Raw genomic sequence first — 25116 nt, forward strand, 5'->3', positions numbered from 1 at the left:
CCCAGCTCAGGCGACAGGAGGTAGGGCTCAGGGAGCTTGGGCTGTTGTGTGAGCCCTAGAGCAAGACAGTAGCACAGGGGCCAGCTCAGAGCCAGGTTCTAGCCCCAATGATGCTGGGGGAGGGCCCCAAATGCTCCCACGCTGCAGCTCGGGTGGAGGCCCAGCCCAGCCACACTACCCAAGGCCTCTGGCCAGAGGCAGCCCATGAGGGTGAAGGTAGGCGTTCTAGGAGGTGCCTCTGAGATCACACCACACTTACTGTGGAAAACAGCAAGAAAACAGCTGCTTGTGACAATAAGGAAGCAAATAAGCAGGTAGCGAGCCAGGCTGGCCCAGCCCGCTCTCTCACATCTTTGCTCCCAAAATGGCAGGTCTGGGGCGGGGCTGCCACCCGAGCACTCAGCCTGCTCTCTGTAGAGCACAGCCTGGCTGGTGGCCAGATCAGGATACTGTGGCCCGAGGGGACAGGTGGAGCACTTAGGAAAACCAGGGCTATGTGCCAGGCCCACTGGGCTTGGTGATCCTGGTCACCAGGTGTTGAGGCCCAGGTTCCCCGGGGAGGCTCCATCAATGCCCCCTGGGACGTGGAGGGCTGAAAGCCGCCAGAAGCTTCTTTAGCATTTCTTCCCACCCACAAGCGTTAGTGCTGCCCCAGATGCATGGAGGCAGCTGGGCAGATGTGGGAGGAGGATCCCAGGCCTCCCTCCCACGAGTCTCTCACCACCATCGCCTGACCTCACGCAGCCGTTTTTCTGTCTCAGGATGTTCTAAGCAACCAGGCAACCTGGTTAAGTCCTTGTCCAACCCAAACTCCAAGGAACCCCACCACGACCCTTCAGCCCTCCCAGGTGACCCAACCCAGCTCCTTTCCAGAAGCAGGCGACTCCCTGGCCTGCTGGAATCCTGTCTGGACCCAGGGCCTTCCCAGGGGGTGCAACGCTCCCCCTTACACGGAAGGAGCAGGCTGGGGAGAAGGGGAAATTTCTGCATGACCGCTCCACTGCCTCACCCCGCTCAGGAGGCGAGGAGGCACCCAGCAAGCTGGTCGTCTAGTTTTCTTCAATTGTCATTGTCACAAAGATTCCTTCTGCCTCACTTCTCCCAAAGTCCTCCTCCCCCACCCCTCTTGTCGCCAGGCCAAGGAATGGCCAGCGAGCAGCTGGGTGCCCAGCACAGGGCATGTCCACACGGGTGCCCTTTGTCGGCCTCCTGCTTAGAGGAGGCCTCAGTGCCTCCAGTTCCCACAGGGCACTTGTCGCAGCCACCAAACCTCCAAGCAGGGCGTTGGGGGACTGCCCCAGCCCTGCAGGCAACGAGCAGCAGCCATTTGAGCCTGTCAGGTGGGCGGGGTGGGTTTTTCCCTCTCTCCTGCATTCTAACTACTCCTTCTTCCTTTTCTCAACACGTGTAGGTGGTAGCTAGTTTAAGCACCAAACCTAGCAACCAATGGTTAAAAACAAATCCCTCCCATCACACGCTGGCTGACTGCGATGGCCTGCTTTCTGCAGGCAGCCCCTTGCACGTCCAAGGACTCCATCTTGGCCTTGTGGCCTTAGAGAGGGTCCTCTGCCCCAGGCAGCAAAGGCTCCCTCTGTCTGTCCAGCCAAGGCCCACGGGGGATGCCTGCATGTGCCCAGACATGCCCATGGCCACCAGTCAGGCCTCTGTGGCCGGTCATGGTATTGTGCCTCCCACACAGAAAAAAAAGGGTTCTCATTTGAAGCCTGACAACATTTCCAAACCTGATCCAAAGTGAAGAGCCAGTCCATGTTCTGAATGCTGTAGACACAGAAGGTCAAGGTGATTGGGGTGTGTGGTACTGAAACACATCTCTTGCCCCCATCACCTTCTTACTCCTTATAAGCAAGAGGTACACAGAAAGAAGAACGTGTGTGGCTGGTGGTGTTCCTAATAGCAGGTGTTCAACAAATGTTGGCTGAGCATCTGTTATGTGCTGGGGAATGTTTGTCTAGTCCTGGGCTCACTTGAAGAATTCTGTTTCAGTGTTTGTGTTCTTGATAAGGGAAGGAGCTACTGATGCCATAGAAATCAAGTTTCAGACCCAGCCGTGCAGGAACAAATGGTTCTCTATGATTCTTGAACCTCCTTGACATGGGGACCCTGGAATGCCTCCCCCTTCCCAATTGGAGATCTCTCCATAAGTGCCAAGGTTCTGCAACCCAAACCAGCACCCCCAAAATCGTTGTGGCAAGAATCTTTGTTGTATAGAACTAACTTTTAACTCTAAAGAATATCTAATGGTCAAATGTCAGGCTCCACAATCAATAAACAGAAGATTTACTTAAGTGGCCATCTACACTCACCTGCTCTAATCATAACATCAATGAGTGCCTATGAGGTGACAGGCACTGTGCTGGGTACTAGGGAGCAAATATCCTAAGACATGGTCCTTGACTTCAGGTGACTCCCTGATGAACAGATGAGACAGACACATCATTTTATCCTAATAGACAAGCACCTCAGAGTGGGCCAAGCGCACAGAGAGACGAACTTGAGGATGCTAGGGGAATACCCAACTGAGAACCCTCCTCAACATGGATTTAGGGAGGGCTCTGCAGAGAGGCGGCATTTGAGCAAGTCTCCACGTCTCTGCAGGAAATTCAATTTCACCAAGTGGGTGGGTTCCATGGCACTTAGCAGAGGTGTTGATGTGACAGGGTGAGTTCTGAGTTTTCCATTTATAGAGTGTTTCCGATGTACCAATGCAGGCCTTGAGAGCCAACTGCCAAAACAGGGGTCTCAGACAGCTGCCTTTCCAGAAGCTTCCGTTTCTGTTCTGTACATTTCCCCAACTGACCTATAGAAATCTTGAAACTGCAATATTCAGTATTCCTCCTTGGGTTGGAAGACTTTCTGATTTTCCTGTGCTAATACCAGAAACCAGGGTCAGCTAAGAGTTGCTTTGGGGTTGTTTTGGGAGTGTGGCCTCCGGGCAAGAGGCCAGGGATGGAGAGGGGGAGGGGTGCAGAAGGCCTGGGAGAAGAAAGGCAGGGAGGTCTCCTGTCTGTGACAAGGGGATCCGCTGTTCTGTGGGACAGTCTGCACTCCCTCTTGCTCCTCCATAAAGCTCTCCTGTCAGGAGAAGTGGGCCACCATGTGGAGTGGCCTTCAGGTATCTGGTCACCAGAGGGGAGCACATGAACACACGGTGGCAGCAGTATGTGTGGGCATTACATCTGCTCTGTCCCTTGACACCTCATCTTCAAGCATCTAAATCCCTGCCTATGCAGAGAGCTGGCTGGAGAGCAGAGGTCCTCATATTTGGAAATGCAGTGACCTACCCCAGGCATAGAGGGCGTACTCCTCCAGGAACTCCTGCCCAGGAGTGACTGCAGAACCTGTGGAGGCTGTGCCTCCCCAACATCTGTCCCTGTTTGCTCTGTGTACAGATCTAGGGACCAGGTTTAATTTCAGGCTGAAGACAGGAAAGGAGGAAATGTCAGGAGACCCAAGAAAATCAGTAGGATTTGGTGGACATCAGGTATAGGAAACGGAGGGTAGAGTTTGGCCCTAAGAGACTATCGGTAGTGGGAGGAGAGAACAGAGCCTGGCTGACACTTGTCAACTTTCCCATCTTCATAGAGATGGAGATGCTGGAGTGCCCAGGGAGTACCTGTTTTGCACTCGCTCAGCAGGTGGAGAAATTCCACCAGGTGTGGATTCAGGCTACCAGACATCGGCAGCCTTCCCAGTGGCCAAAGAGAGACACATTTCCAGCACACCTGTAGTCCCAGCTTCTCAGGGAAAGGGATGTTAGTGCTGAAGTCACACGAGAAGTCGTGTGGATGGGCTGGGAAGGTGCAGAACCCAGCACCCACCCTAGGCAGCTCTCCACACACAACCAGCCGCGTATCACACTCCAGTTAAAAACCAGAGATATTGTGAGAGTGGACAGTTTCTGCTCTCTGTGCCTGCCTAACTCTTCCTCTTGTCCTTACTAAATGTTAGGTGCTTTGATTTTTGTTAATTTTATAACATTCAAACATGTATTTTTTTAAAAAAAGCAAAACACCATGAATTCCAACTTCAGATGGGGAAAAAGAGGAAGATTGGTCAGGTCAACGGCCTCCCTCTGCCAAAACCCGGAAAATGCTTGGCACACAGGAGGTGAGGAGGGGAAGGAGAAAACTAGTCTCAATTAAATGTCAGGAAAGTGGTCAGCATGAAGACCCACCAGCCAACCACTGCCTCTTCCAGGGACTCCCGAAGGAGCATTTTCACCTTTGGGGCAACCTGTCCTCCCTTATCTCCTGTAGACTGTCTAATGACAGGTTGGGGATGAGGCCACCTGATGTGTTCCTTGTTGGATGGGAGGAGGGGGGAACAACTAGGAGCAGCCTATTGATAATTGTTGGATTAATATTTTACATTTTGAAAAATCTTTCCCAGTAAAGACAGCCCTGAATAACAGGATTCAGCCAGTTATATAAGTAAGGTAAGATTAAAAGCAAGTGACCCTTGAATTGGGTAAAAAATGAAACTCATCTATATGGTTGGTACATATTAAAAAATGCAGGCACCAGCTGCCAGGGAGACTGAGTGGACATGCTCATCCCTAAAAAGATGGCAGCTGCCCAAGGTGGTGCACACCTGTAGTCCCAGCCACTCAGGAAGCCGAGGCTGGAGGATGGAGAGTTTGAGCCCAACCTGGGCAACAGAGTGAGGCTCCATCTCAAATATAAAAAGACTAAAGGCAGAGATTAGAAGATAGATAAGCTAGGAACTTCCTGTCCCAAGAAACAACACAGCAAGAAGTTCTCTGTTTGCCTCGAATCATCCTGAGTTGCTGAGGGAGCCGGCAACCTGGAAAAGGACACTGCACACAACAGAAGAGAAAGAATGAGAAGGAGAGGGACAGGAAAGAGCAGCTTAAAAAGACAAAGGCTTCTGAGAAGTAACTGCTATAGTCCAGCCGAACACCACAGGAAATCTGTGGCCTCACTTTCACCCGAGCCAGGAAAGGCCAGGTGGGAAGTGTGGACTTCCACACTCACAGGATTACAATGAAGTAATGCAACTCCATACTGAGTTATATCAGAGGAGGCCAAAGAAATAGTCTCATAGGATAAATATAGAGTATAAACACTGCTGGGCACAGTGGCTGGCTCATGCCGCTCAGGAGGCTGAGGCAGGAGGATCACAAATTCAAAGGGAGCTGGAATTTTGATCTCCACTGGGCAGTAGCAAGACCTCCCACCCCCTGCCCCACTACAGTGTCTTTGGGAAGCACCTGCAGAGCTGGACTTCTTACCCAGCAGTCACAAGCCCCTCCTCCCAGTGACGGGCCTCTCCCTGGCAGTGTCAGCAGAAGTCATGTGCCTCCTCCCCACCTGGGCTGTCAGCGGGCTGCAGTGGACTCCCTCCTCCTGATGGAGCAGAATCACCAGAAGTCAGCTGGCTCAAGACTTACACAAGACCACAATCACATCATAGAATATCCAAAGTGTACAGATGTCTACCAAAATCACTCATAATACCAAATCCAGGAATATCTCAAACCAAATGTAAAGAAGACAACAGACAGCAACACCAAGATGACAGTGATGTTAAAACAATCTGAGAGAATTTAAATCAGCAGTATACAAATACTTCAGTGGGTAATTAGGAACATGTTTGGAAAACAGTAGGAAGTATCACCAAAGAAACAGTCTCAGAAGACAAATAGAAAGTATAAACAACTGGTGGGTGCAGTAGCACATGCCTGCAATCCCAGCGGCTCAGGAGACTGAGGCAGGAGGATCGCAGAGGCCAGCCTCAGCAACTTAGTGAGGCCCTAAGCAGCTTAGCAAGACCCTGTCTCAAAATAAAAAATAAAAAGGACTGGGAATGTGGCTCAGTGGTTAAGCATCCCTGAGTTTAATCCCTGGTACAAGAAAGAAAGGAAGAACAGAAGAAAGGAAGAAAGAAAGAATGAATGAAAGAACAAACAATCAAGTAGAAATGAAAAAATATAAAATAAAAATCTCAACAGCAGAATGGAGAGGCAGAAGATACAACAGTAGAAATTAATAAGAAAGAGAAAAGAGATTGAAAAGAAAAAGAAAAGAACAGCTTTGGGGACTTAAGAGACTACAACAAAAGATCTAAATTTGTGTCATCAGGCTTCCAAAGGACAAGAGAAAGAAGGTGAGTCTAAACAGTACAAAGATATAATTGCTTAAATACCTCAACTTGATAAAACACCTATGCCTACCTGTAGAGAGCGGTAACAGTGATTGGGAGACCAGTGTCTGAGATTGGGGTCCCTGATGACTTTATGGCTGTGGCATGCTTTGTGCCTGGGAAAGTTTCTGTGCAAAGGTGCAGGATGCCCAGTGGCTATGGCGATGCTCTTCATGGGGAGGCTCTGTGCTAGAGTCTTATCAGTTTTGACCTGCTCTCAGGCACACAGCTCCTAGGAATGAAGGAACTCTCTTGCTAAGACAACCACTGTTTCACCAGTTCTGCGCTCCTGAACCTGCCCACATGACAGTTACTTTAGACAATGGACTTTCTTGAGAGCTACACAGTGCTCCTAACATTGCACACTTAATGTGATGTGATCACTTAAGGATATACAATGTAACACCTATATCAGCTGTTAAACAACTATTCAGAGAGATGTGCAACTGTAGAATGTAACTGAGGAAATAGCTGCATAATGTCGCTAACTCTGTAACTTTCATGAACACAAAGGTTGATGCTTGCAGTCTTCAATCTGATTAATGAGACATATATAATAAAGATTGCTGGTGTAATTCTTGAGACCTGCTTCTCCATCAGAGAGCAGCGCTCCACCCAATCCCAGCTGTTTTATTCAGGATCTGCGTATGTGAGTCTTACTTCTTCCAATCTCCCATCACCCCTCACGGGAACCTGCTAGTTTGGCCGCTCTGGTCGTGGCACCTACAGATTCAAGAAACTAGGCTGCAAACTGGATAAACCCCAATAAATTCATCACACCAAGACACATCATAATTAAAATTCTGAACATTGAAGACAAAGAAAACTCCTGAAAGCAATGAGATAAACGTTTTGCCCATAGGAGACGGCAATGCAAAGAACAGCAGATTTCTCATCAGAAACTGCACAGGCCAGAAGAAAGTGACAGGACATGTTTAAAGCATCAAGAAAAAAAAAAATGACTGTCAACGGACTCCTCCATCCAGTGAAAATATCCTTCAGGAACTAAGAGGTAATCCTGGTGTTCTTAGATGAAGGAACACTCATGGAATTGGTCTTCAGGATCCCTCCACTACAGGAGTGGATACAAGTCCTTCAAGCAGGAAGGACCTGATGAGAGAAGAAATCAGAAAAGAAGGAAAACACAGTCAACCAATTGTGCGTTCAGTCAGCTCTCCTTCTCCCTTGGGGTTTTCTAAATTATGTTCGACCATTAAGTGAAGATTATGATACTGTCTGGTGTGATTCTAAGTGAGTATAGATGTGATTCTAAGAGAAAGTTTTGGACAATTATTTTGTAAATAGGGAGGCTAATAGGATGGTATGGTAATAAGGGTTTTCACCTTGTGCTCAAACTGTTGACAAATAGATGTGATCACTTAAGGATGTACAATGTAACACCTACATCAGCTGCTAAACAACTGTTCAGAGAGATGTGCCACAAAATAACATGGATAATAAAAAATGGAATTCTGAAAGTCATGCAGCGTAAGGAGGACGAAACAGGAAGGAAGGACATAGAACAAGAAAAAAGGGCAGCCATAGCCCTACCATTTCAATCATTCTATTAATTCAAAATCTTCTCCATGAAACAAGTTAAAAACAGAGCTGATCAAAGTGGATTAAAAAAATGAACCAACTATATGCTATCGACAGGATGAGTTTGGCTGAAAGTAAAATGATGGAAAATAGCATATCATGCAAACACCAATCAAAAGAAAGCGAGAGTAGCTCTGTGGATAGAAATCAGAGCAAAGGAGATCATGGGAGACTGAGGGACATTCCCTAATGACAAAAGGGTTAATCCACCAAGAAGTATGGAAATGCTAAATGTGTGCATCAAACCTGAGATCTATAAAATATGTGAAGCTCAAACTGATAGGACTCAAAAGAGAAACAGAAATCCACAACATAGTTAGAGACTCACACCCATCTCAACAACTGATAGAACAACTAGACAGAAGATCAAAATGTATTCATGCACAAGATCTAATTGGCGTTTACAGAGTATTCTAACTAACAGCAGCAGTCGACTCTATATTCAAGTGTCCGTGGAACATAAGTCAAGACAGACTCTAACGTGAACATAAGGAAAACTTCAAACAATTTTTTAAAATCTCAAAGGAAATAAAAATACAGCATAAAGAATGAAAAATGAAAGTACAACACATCAAAGTGGTGGATAATAGTTAAAACAGTGCTGAGAGGGGAATTTATCGTTTCCCTGAAAATGAGGAAGAAGGAAAGAAGGAAGGAAGGGAAGGAGATTAATTCCTGGAATTAGTAAACGAGTTCAAGAAGGTCACAGACACAAGATCGACACAAAAAGACTAATTACATTGCTATTTACTAGTAATGAACACCTAGACACCAAAATTTTTAAAAAACACAATTTTTTAAAAACTACATACCTAGGTATAAATCTAACAAAACACCGGCAGGACTTGAATTCTAAAGAGCTACAAAATTCTGGGGACACTGATCAAAGTAGATGTGTATAAATGGAAAGACGTCTCTCAGCCATCACCTGGGGACATCAGCAGAGGAGGATGAGACTTCTCCCCACATCAATAATAATGTAATTCCCGTCAACATCCCAGCAAGACTTTTCTTTATTGCTGTGGGCAAATATTCTGAAATTTATATGTAATGGCAAAGAAACTAGAATAGTTAAAACAATCTTGAAAAAGAATAAAGCATCAATCCATTCAGTCTCAAGAAGACAGCCATGCTGGCAGACAGATGCATGCACACATAGATCAGTGGGACAAAACAGACGCAGACAGATGTTTCCCAACTGACTGTTGATGGAATGGCAAAAGCAATTCCCATGGAAGAAAGATAACCTTTCCAACAAATGGCACTGCAGTACTTGGACACCCAAAGGCAAAATGAGAGGGGAAGAAACCAAGCACAGAGGGGGCGTTAGAGCTAGTAGGAAGTTGAGTTGGGATCAACCCAATACTGGGTTGTAAACAATGAGTCAGGGAGAACCTGGCCGAATGCTCTTCCCAAGAGCCTTGCCTTTGGCGTGCAGTAGGAGTGTGGCGCTAAGCCAGTGTGTTAGTCAGCTTTCCATGACTATAACAAACACCCGAGGTAAATCCACTTATAAAGAGAAAAGTATGATTTTGGCCCACAATTTTGGAGGTTTCAGTCCCAGATTGGGCAGATGTGTTGCTTTTAGGCCTTTTGTGGGGGAGCAGCACATGACCTAGAACTATGGGGGGGGGGGGGGGAAAGACAGGGCAAGAGAGAGAAAGAGCAAGGGCCAAGGTTTCTAATACCTGCTTCAAGGGTGCATCCCACCAGAGGGTCTCCCACTAGGTCCCCCCTCTTAGAGGCCCCACCCAACTATGCCAAGTTGGGGACCAAGTCTCCAACACATAGGCCTTGGGGGGCATTGAAGATATGAGCTACTGCAACTGATCTACACAGTGGGCAATGCAGGAGCTCCCTGAGAGCCCCATCCCTACCCGCCAAGCTGTGCTTCCTGAACCTGCTCATGGCCACTGGACATGGCGAGGCCCGTGCACCCTGACACCACAGGAGAAGGGCAGGGCCAGAGCATGGCAGCCACAGGTCTCAGCAGCCAGCTGTGTGATCCTCGAGCCACAGGAAGGCACTGCCCTGTCGACCTTCCCTCAGGGTCCAGAGCATCAGGGCCCAGCTGTCCCCTCTGCCCAAGCTCACTTAGTATGCCATAAAAGGAGGGCCTGAGTTCCCTTCCCTAGACATTTCTCCTTGGGGCTTGTTGATTGGCTTCCTGCGGATGATTCTCTGTGCTGTTTGCATACCACCATCTAGGGAGGCCCACATGCAGCTATTGAGTTTTTCATAGGGGCAGGAAACAGCCGTGGGTCTGCCTGTCTCTGACCTGTTCCTGCCTTTTGCCAAGCCCTGTGTTTGATCCCCCGTGACATGTGACCCGTGGTGCACGTGGCCCTCATCACCTCCCCGTGAGGAGGAGCAGTCACCTCTGCTGCAGAACATATCGGCACAGAGAAGCCAGCCTGGGCTCCTCGGGGTCCAAGGGTAGGAAAGAACCACCCCTGGCTGGCTCTCCTGCCTCCTGCACACCCACCACCCCGTGATGGTCCTAAAGAGGGGTTCTACAGACACCGGAGATACTACAGGGATGGGTTTGTTTAATTGGGAAATATCACCAGGCAGTTGGGAAGACAGAGAGACTTTGATCCTGAGCAACCTCCTCGGGGGATCAGAGGAAATGACACCAAACTTGATACTCCCCTGCCCTGCTTTCAGGTAAAATATCAATAGGACCACCTCACCTGGGGAGACTGGGCACACCTGGATCTGAGGACTGGGAGGGGAGCCACAGAGGAGCACAGCTCTGGTCGGGCCCAGTCACTGCCCTGTGACTGAGAAGGCCCTGAGAAATTGCAAAGCCAATACTTTTTTGCTAATGCCGACAGAAATTCCTGAAAGTAGGAGGCAGCGCCACTGCCCATCCATTTTCTAAGGCAGTAATGCAGCTCCCCAGTGGCCCGGGTCTGAAGTCGCAGGCAGGCACTTCATCACTGCGAGGGAACCGGCTGCTGCTGGGGAAACCCGTCCTGCTCTCACGCTGGGCTTTCCGGGCGGTAATAAGCTTTGTTCATCTTGTCTGACGCTGGAGGACCAACTCGGTCCTTTGGCTCCATCTTCCAACTCATTATGCAGCGCGGGCTGTGGATGTGGGCCGCCTGCTTGGCATAAATCACAGGCAACCTCCCTTCCTGCGGTGGTCCCAGTGGGCTCAGCTTCCGGGGAAGCAGGGCTTTCTGAACTCTTCATTTCCAGAGGTATAAACGGAGCCCCTCCCTGCCATGCTGAGCTAGGCATGGGGAACTCCAAGACGCATGAGCCTCCGCTCCTGCCTTCCTGATGGGGTTGTGGTCAAGGACGAAGTCACGTGGCCAAATAATCACAGCCACAGGCGAGCGTGAACCACCCGAGTCTGGGAACTCCAGAGGGGAAGAAGCAGCATTCAGTGGAGGGGGATGGGGACAAAGTGTCCTTGGACAAAGTGACAATACAGAGGCCCTCTGAGAATGTGCCCTTTCAGATAGAGTTTGCCATACCAAAAAAAAAGGTGGAGATTGGACATAGAAGATGACACATAAACTCCAAATACAGTCACAGGTCGTCTTACGCAGGAGGGACTCATTCTAAGAAGTCATTGTTAGGCAATTCTGTCTTTGTGTAAACATCGTAGAGTTGCTTACACAGACCTAGATAGTATAATCCAGTCACTCCATGTGGCTCTCTGTGCAATCAAAGAGATCCGTGAGCCTGCTGCTAGCCTCACAGTTTCACAGTCAATTTTTTTTTATAAGTAGAAGGAATGCATTCCTTCCTAAAATAATGATGGAAAGTATAGAACAGTAGGTACCTAACCAGCAACAGTCATTTGTTAGGAAGATCAAGTGTTTTGTACTGTATGTAATGACACATACATACTTGTTATGGCTTAGATATTAGGTGTCCCCCCAAAACTCATGTGTGTGACAACACAAGAAGGTTTACAGGAGAAATGACTGGGTTCTGAGAGCCTTCATCTAATCAGTGCCTTAGTCCCCTGATGGAGTGACTGAGTGGTAACTGAAGGTGGGTAGGGTGCCACTGGAGGAGGTGGGGCATGGGGGGCGTGCCTTTGGGGTATGGATTTTGTATCTGGTGAATGGAGTCTCTGTTTCCTGATCATCACATGAGCCACTTCCCTCTGCCACACTCTTCCGTCATAATGGTCTGCCTCACCAAGAGCCAAGGAATGGAGCCGGCTGTCAATGGGCTGAGACCTCTGAAACCGTGCGCCCCCAAATAAACTTACCCTCCTCTAAAATTGTTCCTGTCAGGTCTTTTGATCGCAGTGACTAAAAGGCTGATTAAAACAATGCTTTCTTGTACCTGGCAGCACAGTGGGTTTTATAGCAGCGTCACCGTGACTATGTGGGTAAGGCAGTGTTAGGGTGTCTCTAGTGTCCCTAAGTGATGGGGTTTTTCCAGCTTGTTTATGATCTACATGTGGGACCATATGTGGTCTGTGGTTGAATGAATGTCATCAAGTTGCACATGACTTGGAGTTTTAAAATAATCGTGCGTTTTAAAAAACAAAATGACCTTGCTCAGAGATGTCTGGTACTATCAATTTTGACGTGTGTAGATTCACGTAACCACTCCCACCATCAGGATATCATGTGTTTTAGTCGGCTTTTTTGCTGCTGGGACCGAAAGACCAGAACAACTGTACAGAAAGAAAAGTTTATTTAGGGACTCATGGTTTCAGGGGTCTCAGTCCATGGAAGGCTGGCTCCATTCCTAGGGGGGCTCAAGGTGAGGCTGGACATCATGGCAGGAGAGGGTGGCAGAGGGAAGCAGCTCACAGGGTGATCAGAAAGCAGAGAGGGACTCCACTCCCCAGATACAAATATATACCCCAGAGCCACGATCAGTTCCCCCCTCCTCCAGCCACACACACCAATTCAGTCATCACTCAGTTCATTCCTATCAAGGATTAATTCACAGATTGGGTGAAGACTCTCAGACCCCAGTCATTTCTCAGAACCTTCTTGCATTGTCTCACACATGAGCTTTTGGGGGACACCACATCCAAACCACAACACCATGCCACTAAGCCATCCTAAAAAAAATTCTTAATGTGGAGGCTTTATAACCACCCTCTCCCCCTTCTGCCAGCCCCTGGAAACCCTGGGGTCAGGTCTCCATCACTAGTTCTAGCTCTTTGGGAATGTCATATCTACGGAATTGCACAATGTGGACGCTTTGGGCCCCGGCTGCCTTCACTCAGGACGTGTCTGAGATTCGGCCACGGTGCTGCCCTAGCACCAGCTCACCCCTTTACTGCCCAGCAGCCTTCCACTGGGCACCAATTTGTTCATCCATGCACCCATGGAAGGCGCTGATTGTGTCCAGCTTGACTGTCTGAGCAGAGCTGCCCTAGGTGTCACGCACAGGTTGTTACGTGCACACACACTTTCACTTCTCCAGACGAGAGCTGCTCAACCATGGCACCTCAGTTTGGATCTTAAGTGTCCCTCTGTGTTAAAGACTTAGACCTTCTTGGTGCTACTGGGAGGTGGTGGAAACTTTGAGAGGTGGGGACTATTAGAAGGCTTTAGATCATGGGGTGGGGGCACACCCTGGTAAGGGGACTGTGGAATCCTAGTCTCTTTCTCTCTTTTGTGTCCCACTATAAGGTGAACTGTTTTGCTACATGATGGGCTCCTGCCGTGATGTGCTGCCCACCCCACCAGAGACCTGAAAGCAATGAGTCCACGCAATCATGGACGGAAACCTCCAAAATTATGAGCCCAAATGACCCCTTTCTCTTTATAAATTGATTATCTTGAGTATTTGTTACAGTCACAGAAAGCTGACTAATGCACTTGGCACATCCAGCTTTGAAATTCTGGACTGATAGTTTATTGTGGGGGCTACTCTATGCATTGCATTACACTGTTGATGTCATATTTAAGAATTCTTTGTTTAACTTCAGGCCCTGAAGATTTTCTGTCATGTTTTCCTAAAAGTTTCATAGTGTGAGTCAAGATTTGCTCATCTTTTAACTACTGATATTCAGTTGTTTCAATATCGATATCCATTAAATTCCTTTTGCATCGCTGTAAAAATTACTTGGGCTTATTTGTGTGGGCCTATTTCTATTTTATTCATTTTATTGATGTATCCAGTCCTTGACTATGCTATCTTTATAACTATAACTTTATACTAAGCCTTAAAATCAAATAAGGTAGTTCCTCTGACTTGATTATTTTGCAAATATTTTAGCTATTCTAGTTTCTTTTCTTTTTCATATAAATTTTATATTTCTGTTGAATGTTTGAGCAAAAAAAATTTTTCTGTGATTTTGATTTGAATTGTGTAAAATCTATGGATCAGATTTTGATTGGAATTATGTCAAAACTATGGGATAATTAACAAATGTACTAGAGCAACTTACAATCCATTTTGTTGGTTCTTTGATTTCTTTCATAAGCATTTTAACCTATATGAGTCTATTTTTTGTTGCTAATAACACAATACCACAGTCTGGGTAAGTTATAAATAAAGAGGTTGATTTGAGTTCATGGTTGGGTCCTAGGTTAGTGGGCCACATCCTGTTTGAATGCAGTTTTTCCCCTTCAAAATTAATGTTAGAGTTTAATCCCCATTGTGAGGTATGTTCTTGCTGGTAGAGTTCCAGAAAAGCACAGAGCATTGTAAGTGATAGACAGGGAGTACATTTGTGTATGTGTATCCTTTGATCTCTCTTTCTCTTCTTAGAAAGCCACCAGTGTTCAATAATGAGGTCATCACCTTTACAACCTTATTTAATCCTAATCACCTCCCAAAGGACTCACCTCTGCCCATCAGTCAGATTAGGTTCCCACCTTTGTAATACCTCACAATAGGGATTAAACTCTAACATTAATTTTGAAGGGGAAAAACTGTATTCAAACCAGAGTGATATCTAAGTATTTTATTTGGAGGGAAATTATTGTAAAATGTACATTTAAAAAAAAAAAGTTGGCTTTCTTACTGTGTGTTGCTAGTATCTAGAAACATAATGATATTTTATGTGTTAATCTTATGTCTTGTGATTTTGCTAAGCTCACTGTTCATTCTAGAGGATTTGGGGTGTTTTTTGGGGGAAGGGAGGGTTCTTGTGACTTTTCTATGCAAACAATTATGTTGTCTATGAGTAGTTTAATTTTTTCTTTCCAATTTCTATGCTTTTCTTTTCTTTTTCTTGTTTTATTGCATTAGCTAGGACTTCCAGTATGATGTTAAATAAAAGTGATGAGAATTGACACTAGAAATCAATAACATAAATTGTATCTTAGGCAGAATGTACTCAGCGTTTTTGTTTTGTTTTGTTTTGTTTTTGTTTTGCCACTAAGTATTGTTTTATCTGCAGGGTGTATGTGTGTGTTCTCTTACTCTTGTGGGTATCCTTATTCAAATTGAGAAAATTCCTTACTATTCCTGTTTTCCTAGGAGTATTTTTAAAGGATGAATGAATGTTGAAATTTTTAAAAATATTTTTCATTGTAGATGGACATAATACCTTTATTTTGTTTATTTAGTTTTATGTAGTGCTGGGGATCAATCCCAGGGCCTCACACATGCTAGGCAAGTGCACTACCACTGAGCCAAACCCTGGCCCAGCTTTTTCTACATCAATTGATATCATCATATTTTTATTTTCTTTCTTTAGGTTGTTTACATGATGAATTAAAATGTTGCACTTTTTAGCATACAATTTATCCTGCATTTCTAGAACAAAGTCCAATTGGCCATATGGTATATTATTCTTTTTTAAATTGTTACATTCATTTTGTTAATAGTTTGAAGGCAGGGTTCTGTCTATGTTCATGAGAAACACTGGGCTTTAGTTTTCCTTTTCTGTACTATCTGTCCAGTTTTGTTACCATACTAATGCTGGATCATAACATGAATTAGAAAGGGTTCCCTCCTCTGGCATTTTCTGGGAGAGATTGTATAGAATTGGTGTTATTCCTTGTTTAAATGTTGGGTAGAATTCTTCAGTAAAATCATCAAGGCCTAGTGATTTCTTTTTCACAAACTTTTAAAACTATAAATTCAACTTCTTTCATTTATGACTATTTTTGTCATGTATTTCATCTTGTATGATTCTTAGCAACATGGTATTCCAGGAATTGCTTCATTTAATCTAAGTTTATAAAATTATTCATAGCTTTTCCTTCATATCCTTTGGTCTCTTTGGGGCTGCAGAGCTTTCCCCTATTTTATTCCAAATATTAATCATTGGTATCTATTTTTAACTTTGTAAACTTATTAGAATTTTATCAATTATATTTAATCTTATTAGCTTTGTTTTTTTCATTTATTTGTTTCTATTTTTATTTTCATTAATTTCTCTTCTTGTATTTGTTTTCTTTTTGTCTAGTTGTTTTGGGTTTATTTTGTTCTTATTTTTGTAGGTTCTTGAAGTGAGAGTATAGGTTATTGAATTTAGACTTTTCTCCTTTACTGTTTTAAGCATCTCCTGTTATAAATTGCTTATGAGCATAACTTTCCTGGCACCCCACAACTATTTATATGCTGTGTTCTAATTACTCCTGAGACTCTTGTCTTGATCCATGAATTATATAGAAATATGTGGTTTAATATTCAAGTGTTTAGAGATGGTCCTGTTATCTTTATGCTCTTGAGCCCTAGTTTAGTTCTATTATAATTATGGAACATATCATGCACTATTTACATTTCTTTACTTGTTAAAATTTTTCTTATGATTTAGGATATGGTCTGTCTTGGTGACTGTCTCATGTGCCCTTGAATGAGTATCATGCTGTTGTTGGGTGGAGTGTCAGTCCAATCAAGTTGGTTGATGATGTTGCTCAGTTCTTCTGTGTCCTGCTAGCATTCTGTCTGTCAGCCCTATCAGCTGGCACCCTCAGTTCTACAGGTGAGTGATACTGACCCCTCCACTCACACTGGAGGACTCGTCTACTTTCCCCCAAAATTCTATCTGGGCTTTGTACCATGGATTTTAAATATGTGTGTGCATCCACACTTAGCCTTACTATGACTACTTGTATCAGTAGCCTTTTTATCATTTTGTGATTCACTCTTTATCTATGGAAGTTGTCTTGTTTTCCTTTCTCTGAAGCCTGCTTCATCTGATGTTAGAATAGCACGTTCCTATGGATTAGTTTTTGCATACTGTATCTTTTTCCATCCTTCAACTTGCTTCTACCATCATATTTGAAGTGATTTTTTCTTAAATACAACTTTTAAGTTCTTAAAAAATTCATTTTGAAAATCCCTCTTTTGATTAATATGTTTAGACTAATTACATTTAGCATGATTACTGATATGATCAGACTTAGGACTGCCTTTTTATTGTTTATTTTCTGTCTGTTTCCTTCATTCATTCTTCTGGTTTTTTTTAACATGTTGCATTCATTTTCTATGATTGCTTGATTGCTTTAACAAATTACCATAAAGTTGGTGGAATAAAACAAACAGAAATTTATTCTTTCATAGTTCTGGAAGCCAAAAGTCTGAAATCAGTATCACTAGGCCAAAATCACCATGTTGGCAGGATCCTGCCTCCTTTGAAGTCCCTGAAGGAGAATCCTTCCCTTGATTCTTCCAGGGTCCAGCAGCTGCTGGAATCCTTGACTTGTGGGCAGCCCTCTCCAGTCTCTGTGGTCACACTGCCGCCTCCTCTAGAGTCCATGAGGACACATGTGATCACAGTGGGACCCACGCAATAATCCAGAGTAACCTCTGCACTTGAAGAATTTTAACTTGGTCACACTTGCAAATATCCCTTTCCTCATAAAGTAATGTTTGCAGATTCCAAACATCATAACTTGATCTCTGTAGGTGACTATTTTTTCAGTCTATGACACACACCTTTTTTTGGACTACTCAACAGATCAGAATTTCATTTTGATTTCTCCACATCCCTTTGTATTTACCTTTTTCTTTTTAGTGGTTGTTCTAGGGATTACGATGCACATACTTAGCTTTTATAGTCGAGCGAGAGTCAACGCTTTGCTCTTCAGTTGGAAGGTGGCAGCCTCGCCACCTTTGTCCTCCTTAGGTGATAGGTATCTTCTGAGCCCATACATTGAGAACCACAGCAGACAGCATTATAGGTTTTGCTTTCAATCATACTTTAAAAGAATTCAAGAAAACAATCGTCTATCATATTCACTTTTTTTTTTACCATTTCTGTTGCTCTTCCTTCATTCTTGATAGACATTTTTTATTTCTGTTTCTTCTTCCTTTTTTTTTTTTAAGCAGGATGTTTGTGGCAAATCTGTTTTTCTTCACTGGCAAATTCTTTATTTCATATTTATTTCCAAAGGACATTTTTACTGGACACAGACTTCTAGGTTGACAGTTGCTGCTTCCCATAGATTACAGATGCTGTGCCACTTCTTTCTGGCCTCTGTAGTTCCTGGTGAGAAATCTGCTCATTCAGATCGTTGTTTTTCTAGAGCTAAGGCATGGTTTTTTTCTCTGCTGTTCAGCATTATTTTCAGCTTCCCTGTCTTAGATTATGTGTCTGGATGTGGATTCCTTTGTACTTCCTCTGGAGTTCTCTGAACTTCTGACGTCTTCCAGTGCTTTTCATGTCCCACCTTCTCTCTCCTACCCTCCCATGATTCCAGTGACATGGAACTTCAACCTCTCCTTCTGGTCCCACAGGCTGCAGGTGTTCCAATCTACTTTCTCTCTGTTGTTCCCATTGGGTAATTTCTAGGATTCTATTTTTCTATCTTCTAATTCATTGATTCTTTCTTCTGTCTCCTTTGTTCTACTGTTGCATTTTTATTTTGATCATCATATTTTTCAGTTCTAACATTTTTTATTTGGTTCTCCCTTATGTCTTCTGTTTCATTATTGAGACATACTGTTTTACATTTGTTCCAAAAGAGCATGAGATTATTGTTGGAGATTTTTTTTCCTAATAGCTTCTTTAAAGTTTTCACCAGATAATCTTGTGTCCTTTTTGCTGTTGATACCTTTTCCCATGCAAGTTCCATTTTTCTTTTTATTGATCTGCTGAAAAATTTTGGATTTTTCCAAGACATTTAAAAACATATGAGATTCTGTATTTTGTGTAAATGCTGTAGTAGGTGGTGTGCTTGGTTATGTTGGGCTGCAGGTTTCAGTTCCCCCTCTGCTCTCTATGGCGCAATGTCCGTCTCCTCTTTCAAGCCCTGGCACCACTCTTCAGATCGCCCGGGGTATGCAGTACTCACTAGTCAGGCTGGCATCTGGATTCTCATCTGTCTGCTAGTTCAGTTTTCAAAGTCTTCTACATGCTAATTAGCAACAAATTCATGCTTACAGGCCTGGAGCTGAGCTCAGAAGTTCATAAACGACTTTATGGGACTCCTTTCCCCACGTCACCAGCTTTTATGACCTCCCTGGTACTGTCTGATTCCTTGGGGCTCTTTTCCTCCATTCTCCAAGTAGAAAGCTGGGGTTGGTTATCCTGTCCTGATACAGGACAGCAGCACGGGGGCTAGAGGGAAAAAGGAAAATCTCACCTCCAGTTGGACAGTGCGTTGAATTCTGGTCTTTGTCTCTGATCTGCTTGCCACTGTTTATTTTTTAGAGTCCTCAAGCAGCTTCTCCACACACACTTTTTAGGAGTTGTGGCTGCATTCAATAAAGGAAATGAGGGCTGTTATCTAGTTTATGTCACCCAGAACCAGAACCCATAGACTGTATCTTTGAGTAACCTGGTTATTAAATTTAAAGAGTGGAGTTTTCATAAAATGGTGGGCAAGGCTTGACAAATTTGTAAATGACATGACATAGCAGGTGACTGAATCACAATTCATAGAGATTTTGAGGGGTTCAAGTAGGTCATATCAACAAGATGACTTTAAAAGAACAAATTTAAGATCTTCCCCTTAAGGATGTTTGTGTTTGTGTGTGTATTTATAATACATATTTATATGTGGCATATAATTATGTAGCATATGTATATATTTATATATGGATTATCTAATACATATATGTATATATCTATATCTATATCTATATCTATATCTATATCTATATCTATCTATAGATAGATATAGATATATGAATTTTATAAACACACACACACATATATAAGTTGAAAACAGTTCAGAGGGTCTAGGCTTAGTGAGAATGTCAAATGATCAAATGTTTGATAGACACCAAATATCCATGATACTCTTACACTCATTTATTTAAAAAAAAAAGATATTGCAACAATAAAAGCAAACTCTACCTTACTTTGCATATAAAAGTACAGAGTCTAATTTCTGGACAGTTGCAAACACTGCAGTAATGAGAAAACTGACACTGCATTTGCTTCTTTGGGTTCCCTTGAAGAAGAAAACTAAACATCTAGAAGAAGCTACCAGGTCCAAGATGGTGCAAGAATGGAGATTGTGTGGTGACAGGAAGGTGACACTCTACCAAGGTTGAGAATCATGAAGGAAGAAAGACCACGTGAAGATGTGGAAAATATTGCTAAGATTTTCAGTAGCAGCTCCGGGTTCTGCATGTCCCTCTCCTACATCTGGCCCATACTTTAAGAAATTATTAGCTCTTTTTCATTGATCCTAACATGGATGTGTAGGGTTTTTTGTTGTTGTTGTTAAACGCTGGCAGATGTAGGATTCTGGATTGGGTGAAGTGAACGAGATGATTTCTAAGAAGCCTTACACTTACTTCTATGGCCCTGGATTTCCTATCACCCACCTCACAGAGTGACAAGGGTGAATTTTCCACATCTAGGATCCCCTAGAAGATATTTTTGGAGTGTATATGAAGTTCACCGAGAGACTTGTGATTCAGTTGGCCACACAATGTACACAATTTATTGTTTTTATAGGAATCTGTTTGGGGGACGAAGGGCAGTATCTTTCAGTGACTCTCATGGCATCTGCAGGGTGAGCTGACACCTTCCCTGCTGTCACTAGCAAAGCATCCACAGCCAGACCATGGCAAGGTCATTTTGTAAAGGGCTGCTAAGCCACCCTGACACTTCTTAGGAAGACCCAGTGGTTGAGCCTCTTCATAATGACACCATCCCAAGGATGTCCCAGAACCTCAAGAAAGGAAAGAGGGACCGTATTGTCCACAGGACTGTGAGGCACACAACTCCTGAGTCTGACCATCCATAGAAGACTTGTTGTCTTCTGACCTGAAGATCTTCTCCACTGGAGGCTTCCAAACAAGAGGGGCTTGTGGTTGCTTGACTTGACATTGAGATTATTCAACTTCTAAGGAGTCATCGGTTTTCAGTGAGAAGTTTATGGATGAAATGATACAACTGAGGTTTGTCCCACAGTAATACATAAGGGACAATGGAGGGTGGGGATGAAGCAAGATGTCCACGTTTTGCAACCGTGGAATCTGGGGATGGAGCTGGTCCATCATAATACGCTCCCCACTGCTGTGTCATTTAAGGTTATCAAATATTAAAAATTGGATGAATAAGCAATTAAATACAAAGTCACTGCTTTCTACAGTAAAATTTATTTATTGTTGCTTGGTGGGTGCCCATGATATCATGCAGGAGCTCTATATGTCCCAAAAATGTAATAGGGAAAGCGTACTGAAACAAAATGTAAATGAAGAATGCTGTTATTTATGAGAGTTTAATCAAACCATGCTCTATGGAAAATATCAAGATGGTCTTATTCAGAATGTACATTTAGGTTAGTCTTTCATCAAACGAGATGGTAAGAAAACAGAACTACATGCATGTTTTAAAAATTTTTTTATATGGATTTCTAAATAGGCTGGGGTGGGGGAGAACAGAATGAAGTCTTAGACAAAGTAAGATATATAGAAATATAGATATAGATACAGATATAGACACATGTGTAATAAGGATTGTAATGCATTCGTGGGTTCATATGCCCTAAGCTGGGAGGACTGTTTACAGGGGGCTCATTATACTACTCATTCTACTTTATATCTGCTTTCAATGTTCCGTAGACTGTTTTTAAAAATTAAAACATATACTGCACATCCAAAATGTGGACATTTTACATTAAGAGATTGTTTAATGGTTTTATGAAATGTAATATGATGTTATTTCCCTTTTGCCCCCTGAGTCTGCATTTCCTAATACATTACTTTTTTCCATTCCTTCCCTCTTCCCCCCTCAGTTTTGTCTGTTATATGGAACCAAGCTGGTGTTTCAGGAGCGGGCCTGGTATTTAGAACAGAAATACCTGACTCCCAGGGCCAGCAAAAGGATCAGGAATCAGGTAAGTTTTCCATCGTGCAGAAGAAACCCTTTGTGCATCTGCCTGGCTCTTTGCTTTCTTAGGAAACAGTCCTGCCAATCTTTGATCATTTCCCCTCATGGATTTAGAGACCTCTGGGATGTCACATGCACATTTTCACTGCCTGCCACGATCACACTAGGCTTTGGGGTTGGAGTGACAAGGGAATGACTCACCACACATGAGCTTTCTGACATGAAAAACAGAAAAGGGAACTGTGTTTTTCTTACCTTGGTGTTAAGGGAAAAAAAAGCATTAATTATTTTTATTTTTCTACTTCTTCCCCAAACCTATTAACTGATTCTTCATATTTAGAAGAAAGTTCGATGGTATTTTTATGTCAGTGGTACAACAGAATTCAGTTTGACATCTGGCAAACACCTGAAAAGGAAGGTGCAGCCAGAGACACACTGCCAAGTGCTCCTCTAATGACAGAGTACCAGTGTGAGGGGTGGTGCGGTCACCCAGGACCATTGTGTTTGGTCTGTTTGGTTCTTGAGATCGAGAAGGGTTTGTTTAACATACACAGATGCTCCCTTGTTTGAGGCATGAATACTTACGATTGTTATGTCCTATTGATGTATTATTCCCTTAAGCAGCATGAAATGGCCTTCTTTGTCCCTTCTGATTAACTTTGGCTTGAAATCCACTTTATCTGCTCTGAGGATAGAGACCCCTGCTTGCTTACATGGTCCATGTGTCTTCTCCCACGTGATATGTCTTCTCCCACCCTTTCACCTTCAGTCCATGGATGTCTTTGTCTATGAGGTGAGTTTCTTGGAGACAGGATATTATTGGGTCTTGTTTTTTAGTCCAATCTGCCTGTCTATGTCTTTTGATTGATGAATTTAGGCCATTAACACTCAAGGTTATTATTGAGATATGATTTATATTCCTAGTCATTCTGGTTTATATTTCTAGTTTTTAATTTGAATTAGTTTCTCCTTTGATTGACTATTCCTTTAGTGTAATTCCTTCCTTTGCTGGTTTTCACTTTTTTTTCTCATCTTGGTGGAATATCTTGTTGAGAATATTCTGGTGCAGGCTTTCTAGTTGTGATTTTTTTTTACTTATTTATTTATATATGACAGTGGAATGCATTATAATTCTTATTATACATGTAGAACACAATTTTTCATATCTCTGGTTGTCTATAAAATATATTCACACCAATTCATGTCTTCATACATGTACTTTGGATAATAATAATCATCCTATTCCACCATCAATTATAACCCCATGCCTCCTCCCTTCCCCTCCAACCCCTCTAGTTGTGAATTCTTTTAACTTTTGTTTATCATGGAAGGTTTTTATTTCTTCTTCAAAACTGAAGCTTAATTTTGCTGGATATAGAATTCTTGGTTGGCAGCCATTTTCTTTCAGAGCTTGGTATATATTATTCCAGGACCTCCTATTTACAATAGCTAAACTATGGAACCAACCTAGGTACCCTTCAACAGATGAATGGGTAAAGAGATTGTGCCATGTATATGCATTGAAATATTACTCAGCCTTAAAGAAGGATGAAATTATGGCATTTGCTGGTAAATGAATGGAACTGGAGACTATCATGCTAAGCAAAATAATCCAGTCCCAAAGAAACAAAGGCCAAATGTTTTCTCTGATATGTGGATGCTAATTCACAATAACCGGTTGGGGGTGGCTACAGAAGAATAGAGGTACTTTGGATTAGACAGAGGGGAGTGAAGGAAGAGGAGGGGCATGGGGTAGGAATTAGAGTAGAATGAATCAGACATTATTACCCTATGTGTGCACATGATTACACAAGCTGTGTAACTTTACATCATGTACAACCAGAAGAATGAGCATTTATACTCCATTCATGTATGATGTGTCAAAATGCATTCACTGTCATATTAATTAGAACAAATTTAAAAATAAATAAATTTTTAAAAGAAAAAGAGTACCAGACAGCATAGCCATTAGTAAAGTGCGTCTCAGTACCTCCCAGCCCTGCCTCTGCGGGCACCCTGCTGACACAGCTGGAAGGCAGGTTGCATGCAAGGCTGCCCAGTAGGCCTGCAGGCACAAAACCAACTTCAAAAACCCAAGTGCCCCCACAGGGGAGTGCGGGTTTTCCAGTGAACTTGGCCACAAGAATCAGTCCAGAGTGCAGAGCACAGATGTCCCAGGAGTGAATGTCACCCTGTGCTAGATCTTGAAGGTAAAGTGGGGGAGGTGACTCAGTGCCATTGACCCCCCCCCCCCGACAAGGCTGATGAGGTCTCCAATGATAGAAAAATCTGGACATGTTTGCAAGGCAAACTACAGTGGACCTGAAGAACCTCAAAAAAATCTTTTCCTTTTCAGGAAAACTTCAATTATGGAGAAAAGTACATGTAATGCTATTTCAGTCATGTGTTACCAAGTTACCAATGACCCCCAACTCTTCTGGCTTAAAACAATCACCACACGTTATTTCTCACATTCTGCAAGCTGGACAGGGCTCAGCTGGATAGTTCTTCTGTTCTGCATGGAATCTGTCACAGCCAAGTGTCCAAGATGGCTTCCTGCTCTTAGTGCTGCACCCCAGCTGGGGCCGCAGGAAGAGATGTGGGCTGCTGAGCAATTGTCCCCTACCATGTGGCCTTGCTTGAGCTTCCTCCCTGTACCATGGCCTCAGCGTGGGCCAGTGTTTTCAGGATGGCTGGATTCCCAGAGGGTGCAAGATGCATCATGGTTTCCACACTCATTATTCCCTGGCTCCTCGAAGCAGCTCAGGAGATAGGGCGTAGGAGCAAGTTTCTCCAGAATAGCTTTATCTGGGGGGATGGGGATGGGTTGCTCAAGCCCATAGAATGTTTTAAAGTCCTCTTTGTCAGATTTCAGACTGGACAACTTTGGGCACTCTCCCCTTATCTGGGCTTTTCTACTGTCCCCAAAGGAAAGAGAGTACTAGTAAGATGGCTCAAATCCTTCCTTTCTGACATCCACCACACCCTGTTGAAGGAATCTCAAGAAAGCTTTAGCAACTTTTCTAAAATGCCTGGGAAGCTTGGTAATTTGAAGATGCTCAATAAGAGTGATTAAAGAGACAGGGTGACTGGTGTTCCTGAGTGTGGTCTACGTGTTTTTCCCTGGTATTTCTTCACATTCATGGAGTCTT

General features: G+C 43.6%; 1 protein-coding gene across 2 annotated transcripts in view; it reads left to right on the forward strand.

Annotated features, from left to right (window-relative positions):
- Positions 1–25116, forward strand: part of ACOXL (acyl-CoA oxidase like) — a gene marked incomplete at its 5' end in the record, with an annotated part of 295548 nt that overhangs the window by 252924 nt on the left and 17508 nt on the right. For both annotated transcript variants that reach the window (XM_081265193.1, XM_081265194.1), the window contains one exon: positions 21870–21971. In XM_081265193.1, the coding sequence (XP_081121319.1) occupies positions 21870–21971 (102 nt within the window). The remainder of the gene's footprint in view (positions 1–21869; positions 21972–25116) is intronic.

The sequence above is a fragment of the Spermophilus citellus genome (genome assembly GCF_964194105.1).
Source record: "Spermophilus citellus genome assembly, chromosome: 13".
In the NCBI taxonomy this organism is placed as follows: Eukaryota; Metazoa; Chordata; class Mammalia; order Rodentia; family Sciuridae; genus Spermophilus; species Spermophilus citellus.